This window comes from Hippoglossus stenolepis, chromosome 16 (assembly GCF_022539355.2).
Source record: "Hippoglossus stenolepis isolate QCI-W04-F060 chromosome 16, HSTE1.2, whole genome shotgun sequence".
NCBI lineage: Eukaryota > Metazoa > Chordata > Actinopteri > Pleuronectiformes > Pleuronectidae > Hippoglossus > Hippoglossus stenolepis.
In genome coordinates, this window is record NC_061498.1 from 5870000 (window position 1) to 5878006 (window position 8007).

Consider the following 8007-nt stretch of genomic DNA (forward strand, 5'->3'; position numbering starts at 1 on the left):
TAGATCTCATGAAACCTTATTGATAAATATTAAAAACTTGGAAGTCAAGATGATTTTTAAAGAGAGTATAGTGATATATGTCAGTTTACTTCCCACCTGACAGAATAAAAACATCTCCGTTTAAAATATTTGTATAGAGATCATCTAAACAGTCACAGTTTGAAGATAGGATTTTAAAATCACACGCTCTCAGCCTATATTAAATATGTTTATATGCACTTTAAAGACTTGATCCACAGCAACAGCTCTGCTCCTGAAAACAATATCACTTAGTTAATGGTTTTAGTGAGTTCATCACCTTCTGAGATTTTTTTTATATGTTAACAGGTTAACATTTAACTTTGCAAGTCACTGTCTTAATCTCCTGACGTTTACAGTATGTTGATAAGGGTCAATTAAAATAAACAATGGTGTAATAGCAGCTCTATATTGAAAAGTGCATGAAAAGATGCAGATTTCAGAATTTTTGCTGAGTGCGTTCACTTTAAAATAGGAATCGGTAAAAAGGTCTTATACCTTCCAATAACAGGAGCATGAAATAATCTCATCTAGATGAGGAATTCAGCTTTCATTCGTTCCGATTCTTGCAGCATATGCACTTTTTTTCTCCTGCAAAAGAGATGGACAGAGTTGGCTAAAAAAAGGGATTCGCTTCAGATGATGGTCTTGTGTTACATTTCACAACATCCTCAACAGGTTCATTGTTTTTGCCTGGCGTGATTAATGCCCTGTAGGGCAGGTAGTTACTGCCACTGGACTGCACAGATAGCACAGGAGTGAGGAGTAAAAAAAAAAAGGGACTGCATAGAGGGTGAGCATCTGTGTGCCTCCTCCAGCCTCTCACTGCAGCAAACCTCATAGTTAGCAGATTGTAGGCAAGAGGTCAATTTAAGTAGAGCCAAGTCATTTTACACAAACATCAACCTTGTGTTTTATCTTCTCAGACTCGTGCTGAACTGGCAGAAGTCAAAGTGGCTGGTCTCACTCAGTCCAGGGGTTTGCATCCTGTCCGTACCAGTGAGGAGGTCTGGGAGATCAAACTGTGCTCCTCGTGTTGCCTCTCTGCAGGGAACACACCAGATTTCGAGTAGAAGTGTCTTCATACTGAACTTGCTCAGCTCCTTTGAGATTCCCCTGCCTGTTGTATGAGTTGTATCTTGAGCTTTTAGAATAATGAGGCCGATAAATGCTGCAATCTCACAGCATAATGTAACCAACCTGCAACCTACACAGACTTCGGCCTTATCAGTCAGATTAACTGAAAACAACGGTGTGGCTGTAGTATTGCAATTTAAAATGCACCTTGCATATGCCGTTGTTTCATTTCAACTAAATTATTAATTTGCTCTTATATCACAGACAAGTTCACAGTAATCACATTTGAGGAGTTTAGCTGAAAGAGCCCTTGGTCACTCATGATGCTGATCCAGTCGGCCGACCAGACCCCATTCTTCTAGGATCTAACTTTAATTGTATGACCGACATCGTGTAGATGTAATAAACTGATTTCTTTTCATGCTTTTTTACCGACTGCACACAACCACTCCTTCCTCCTCTCTCTGGCAAGTACCATATTTTTAATGCACTCCCTGGTATCATAAAAACACGACTTATCCATGTCAGTATCTGTATATACTGAGAAATGTGTTTTGCCTAAAGGAGGGAATGAAATAGTGCTCTAGATTCCATTGTGTAGTTGCAAAGCTTAAACTACAATTTCCTCCAAAGCATGAAGTGGCCATTTTTTAGAGCAAAGGGCTCAGAGTGCTACCACGGGGCAAATAAGAACAAAAGCATCAGTGATTCAAGAAATAACTCTAAATCTGGAGCTCACAAGACATAGTTAGCGTGTCACATCTACACTGATCCACACAAACATTTAACAAGGTATGTAGCGTGTTCACATATTAGTATTTCCTCCATTTCAAGTTTCAGTTATTATTGCATCTCAAATTATAGGAAAATAAACAGCATAAACACACTCCAAATGCAAAACAACATTTTATTGCAATACACAGGTTATCTTTCTTCCGCTGCGCTCATTGCCTGCCAGGCACATGGACACACTGGGGACAGGCTGGCACCAGAATAGCATGAATGTGCATTGTGAAGTGATTGAAAAGGTGATTATCAATGAGCCCACCTAGACTCAGGTAGGCCACGAGCTTGTCCAGAGTTCAGTCTTCAGCCGTTTTAATTTAAAACATAAACAGAGGCCTACCCCAAGCAAAGAAAAGGCATGTTCTCAGATGACGCAAGCAATGAGGACAAAGCAGAAAGTACCTGCACACGATACATTCGCATTAAAATCGAAACGGAATTTCTTTAAGGAAGCTGAAGCTTTTGGGAGGAGACAATTGCATTTGTCTTTGTTTTGGGGGTCAATTTTTTGGCATCTCTCCCTGAACACAGTTTGTGTTTCCCTCGACACATTGAAATTCAGAACACGGCAAGAAGGAACACTTGGATGATTTAAGGCTTCTGCTTATCAAGTCATTGTGAAATTCTAACACATGCAATTTAAGGCTTCTTCATATTACGTCTTTGTGAAATTCTAACATGCAATATTTGGAATAAGTGCCAAACAAATGGTTTTGTGTTGGAACTGGCAGCAAATAAAAAGCTGGCACTCCCTGAAACATTTCACATATTACAAATGGTGAAAGATCTATTCACCCCATCATGTCTGAATGAATTTTTTTGAAATTTGAGGAAGGGCCTGCAATGAAACTACGCAATGATTGTAGTCACACCAGAACATTAGAATCCACAGTCATTTAAAGCTTCTTCAGTTGTCTCAACCTTTCTTGAGATGCAAAATACGTGATTTAAAGATTGACATATAAACCAAACTTCAGTTACACATGCTCAAACACCGACAAATGTAACCGCAACATTGATACAGTCCAAGTGAGTAACAGCTCACTGGTAGGTGATTGTACGATAGCAGGTTTCAGTGAAGAACAATACAACTTGAACAAAGAGCAAGAAATGGGAAAGAAAGTGCAAGAAGTTGGGGAGAACATATTTGACCATGGAAACAAAATTCCTGGTGTGTTTAGATGTACAGGTGAAATAACCGTGAGTAGAAGCGTGAAGGAATGAGAGAAGATTAGCGGGGTATCAGACAAGGAGTGTATAGACACAAAACAGGGAGGAGTGCTGTGTGCAGCTGATCAGTAGAACACCACACTAGATTTCCCTCCGGGCGGGCTAAGGACCCTGTTGTGAGAGCGAGGCCTGGGTCCGAGGTGAGGCTCATGTTTCTTCAGTGAAGTCTCATCATCAGGAGGTGAGGAAGAAGGTGAGGAAGTAGCGGGCTTGGGCTCGGGCACAGGAGCAGAAGCAGGGGCAGGAGCAGGAGCAGGAGCTTCTTTGGCTGGCACAGGAGCCGGGCGGACAGCTTCTTCCGTCACCACAGGTTGGCTGACCTTGGGCTCGGGTGCTTGAGGAGAGAATAACGCATTTTTACAGAAATAACAGCCTGAAGATGAGCATATAGTTCAACTTAGAAAACATTTAGGAAATAAAGAAAGTGTAGAGTTGATGGATACACTTGTGTGGACTCCGTACCTGTCCCTATACTTAACAAACCCCTTTTCTTTTTTAATGAAAGGAATGAGAATCCACCATGTACACTCCAGACCAGGTTTAGAATTATAGTTCACCTGTTGATGACTATTGCCACATGGATGTATCATACTTTCCATATTACCTGTTTTTACAGATTTAGATCAACATTTTCCTTTTAAATAAACTCACCTGGTGATTTATGTTCCGGTCCCACACTTAGATTGTCCTGTAAAGAAAGGACAAAGCCGTTTTATACAGGTTGTCTTACTCTGTTACCAGTGGGGGGAATGAACACAAGGCTTTCTCACTATTGCTGCTTTAAGCTAAAGCAGCAGCTCAAATTCTGCAAACAGTGTAATTTCCCTGACGAAGGCTTCTCTCTGATGCATCACAGTGAAAGTATTTGTCTCTCATTCGCACAGTCAGGCTACTGGGCTCAGGCAGGGCTCACTTTAAAAAGAGATTTTAATTCAAACAAGATTTTACCTGGTTAAATAATAGAAAAAGAAAATGCTGAAAGTATGTTTTAGTTAACACATAGACAATATTCTGTGTAAAAGATGGAAACCATTACCCATGCAGTGAGTTAATGGATTATGTTGGCAGCTCCAAAAATTATGCAAATACATTTTGTTTTTAATCAACATAGGAAAAGTATTATTTCCCAGCATCGACTTTATTATTTCAATACAATAAGAAAAGCTTATTTTCTACTTCAGCACAGTAAACGATAACTAACAATTACGTTAAAACAGTCTCGGGTAAGACCCCATCATTACTTTGAACTTGATGACGGGGAGATTATCATAAATACTGTTGATAATGCTGAGATCCCCCAGTTTCTTGGCAGAGAGGCACTTCCAAATTAACCCTAGCACAATAATATGTAGCTTATTCAAAATATTTTCCCTTTCCAAAATATCCCATTCTTATCAACTACGATAAAAACATCAGTAAGTTGACATAATAATAATAATAACTTGAATTTAGTTAGTGCCGTTCAAGAGACAGAATGACGCTGTGCTTTTTTGTCTTATGCAAACAGCTGTATAAAATACCATCACGTTTACAAAAAAACTAATTAGCTGGTGTTGAAATTCAGTACCTCTGAGGGAATCTATTTTTGTCCTTTCTGAGGCTGTTGCAATGTTCGAGTTGCACAAACACTACTGAACCGTGAAGAGGATTGCTTGATACACACAACTGTGTCAAATGCTGCCTGACACAGTTGCTTGTAAAGTATTAATTGGATAACTAGCAGGCCTTTGGACCCTGAGGGGTAGAAAATCATTATGTTTTGTATTTGGGGTGAACGATTCTTTTAAAAACTCACTTGCTGACGTGGATATCGTCAGGAGTCTGAGTAATAAAATAGAAAATAAATAACTAAACTAAAACAAAAAGTGGAAAATAAAATGGAGATGCTTGGCCTACCACTGGCTTGTTTCTGTTTGGGTTTTGCACAGGTGCCCTTTCTGCAGCCCCGAATAGGATGCTAGTGGATCCCCCCGGGGGAACGCGTCTCTGTGGTTGAGCACGAGGTTCAGCTTCCGCAAATATTCCGCTGCTCTTCCCACCTACACAAAGGATTACAAAGATAGTGTTGAATTAGGTCATTTTTAAGTCAGTAGACACACATGAAGGAACAGGTTACTTCACTTGGAGGTCGATTACATTAAGACCCTGAACAGTGACAGTGTTTATACTGAAATCATCACATTACAGTAACTGTTTTCACACCCTGGACTTTGACAGATGGTTAGACTGCCCTGCCTCAGCATATCCATTAGCCCTGACAGGCTGGTCTGACCTGGAGGATTGGAGCGTCTGGGTACGTTCTTGGGTTCCTCTGGTGAAGCAAACACTTTAGAGGCCATTTTATTAGGTCTTCTTGATGCTGCAGCATCGTCATCATAGCCCCCGAACAGGTTACTAGAGCCGCCTCCAGGAGGCTGCAAGACCCTACGGGAGACAAAGTAATAAAGGACAACTTAAATAGGATCCTGTCACAGATCAATTACCATGTACTAGGGCTGGGCAATAAAACAATATCAATAATTACCACAATGTTTTATTACAATGTCTTGTAGTATAGTTAGAGCTCTAACAACATATTTATATTAGATATGGATGAGAATATAACACATTTTCACTCCAGTTGCAATATGTGCTGCTCATTAATTGTGCTACAACCTTCACTCGGTATCAAAGAGAAGTATTTTAACTAAAACAAAATACTGTGACATCTATTGTGATAATTGTTAACTCTAGTTGCACATAGTAGTTCCAGTTGAATCTGCAAATGTCGTGTCTGCCATTAATTCTATGCTTATCTGTGCAAATACACAGAGTGCACAGTCAAATTCCTAGTATGCATTGCAAATAAAGCTGATTCACCAATGACCATCTTTACCTTGGTACAATTTTTAGCCACATCATCCAGGCCTGCCTCGTACAGTGACTTGGCAGAAACAGCCTTTTCACAAAACACATACTTTTCTTAATTTCATACACACTATATGAAAGTGACCTGTCACCAGAGGTTGTGTGAACCCTTGTCAAACGTGACACAGCATACTACAGGTTATCACACACACACACACACACACACACACACACACACACACACACACACACACACACACACACACACACACACACACACACACACACACACACACACACACACACACACACACACACACACACACACACACACACACACACACACACACACACACACACACACACACAAAGCAACCTGACTGACATCTCACACAGCAGCTTCAGCCGAGGCAGCCCAACACCATGTTATTTGATTATAGAGCCGGGAGTGGCGCCATGTGTTGAGCTAAACTTCCCTGACGTGGTTTAGCAGCCACGACATACGTGTGTGTGTATGTCTGTGTGTGGGATCTGACCCCAGGAGCAGACGCCTTCGAGTCCGTCCCAGGGAACTTGACCACAACGGGAACAATGAGGCGGACACACAAAGAGGAGCAGCGGCTGAAGAGGCTCCCGCACTTCCGCAGGCAAAGCAGACAACGCCTGGTGGGTTAGCTTAAAAAGCTACGCGACCCAAGTTCAGCTACCAGCGACGCAGACAACCCTCCCCGAAGCGAGCGCACCCCTCGGGGACACAAAGTGTATTAGTGAGACTCGTCCTGAGATGCACAGGTTGTGTGACTAAACCCCGCGGAGACCTGTCAAATGACGTTAACCCACATTCAGACACTAGCTTCGCGGGGCGGCTGGTGAAATCGCCACATCTTCAACCAAACCACCCGCAGCAGCCGCAGCACGTATTCACCTTGAGCTCGGCTTGGAGCCGCTCTCCAGCCCCTGGAACATGTTCGTCGAAGTCATGGTTCCTTTTCTCTTTGTTCTTCTGGTTTTTGAGCCTTTGTCCGATTTCCCCCCTCGAAGCAACAACTTCACGTCACTTTGCCAACTGGACGAGCAGCGAAGTTCCTGCTGCAGCCGCCTCGCGCTCCGTGGTGTGAGGAATGTCTCCGCCCTCCCACACGCAGCAATATAAGTGAGGGGCGGGGTGCGCTCGTTTCGAGGCACCCGGCGTCCCTCCGTGGAAAAAGTTGCAACTGCGTGACTAAGTGGGCCGCGTTCGAATAAGTCCACTTCGCTTAGGAGCCTTCACATCTGAGGGGGAGTGACCCGGAAGTATTTCAGCAGCCGCCACTATGAGAGATGTTCCAATTCTTTAAAGGCCAAGGAAAGGAGCCTCAATGCTTCCTAACTTATCTCCTTTACCATAAGAAACATCGGACCATCCTTTATGGAAGGAAAGGTCAGGGTCAAGGAATAGTGGTTAGGAAAGGAGATTATTTGGACTTTCTGCACGCAGCCATGGAATTTGAGACTTTGGGGTTTAAAAATACATATTTTTAATTTGAACATGTGTTGAATACTTACACCTGGTATCAGGAGAAATTAAATGGAACAATCCAACAGAGGAAACAAAATAAAGCTTATTTACCCTTGAATTAAACTAATTTAGATTAAACTAAATATGTTTTACAATTAATTTAGATTAAACTAAATCTGTATACAATTAATTTAGATTAAACTAAATTTGTAGCACATTTCGTGTGTTTTCTGTTTTAGTTTCTTGCAGCCTAGGTTACTTTCACTCAGCACTTTGTCGCCAAGTGTGAAACTTTAACTCTGACTCCGCTCATCCGGGTGATTTTCGCTGTACGCCAAGCTGAGAAACCAAGCGCACTCCCTGAGTCCCGCCTGTTGATTCGCTCTCTAAAATGTCAATCTCTTTATGGGTGGGACTTGTTTCTATGGTGTTAAAAATAACTCCGTAGCAATGATGTAATCTTCTTGATATAAAAGCTCGAGAACTGACCAACAACTTTTTTTGGTAACGAATCCGTTAAATTAAATAATAAAATAAAACATCCGTAAACT

The 8007-nt window shown here is 41.7% G+C and overlaps 1 protein-coding gene across 1 annotated transcript; it reads right to left on the reverse strand.

Annotated features, from left to right (window-relative positions):
• Nucleotides 1-1982: 1982 nt before the first annotated feature.
• On the reverse strand, nt 1983-7100 carry jpt2 (Jupiter microtubule associated homolog 2). Its single transcript, XM_035181206.2, has 5 exons — nt 6884-7100; nt 5384-5535; nt 5008-5150; nt 3763-3799; nt 1983-3445 (listed from the first exon to the last, which is right to left on the reverse strand). The coding sequence occupies exons 1-5, from the start codon at nt 6937-6939 to the stop codon at nt 3177-3179; spliced, it is 657 nt and encodes a 218-aa protein (XP_035037097.1). The 5' UTR covers nt 6940-7100; the 3' UTR covers nt 1983-3176.
• Between the last annotated feature and the right edge of the window lie 907 nt (nt 7101-8007).

Excerpts from the sequence above, each read along its gene's own strand:
- jpt2 (XM_035181206.2), bottom strand. The coding sequence starts at position 6,939 with ATGACTTCGACGAACATGTTCCAGGGGCTGGAGAGCGGCTCCAAGCCG. Across the intron at positions 5,536-6,883 it reads GGCTCCAAGCCGAGCTCAAG|GGTCTTGCAGCCTCCTGGAG; the intron begins GTGAATACGTGC and ends TGTCTCCCGTAG. Across the intron at positions 5,151-5,383 it reads CAGACGCTCCAATCCTCCAG|GTGGGAAGAGCAGCGGAATA; the intron begins GTCAGACCAGCC and ends TCCTTTGTGTAG.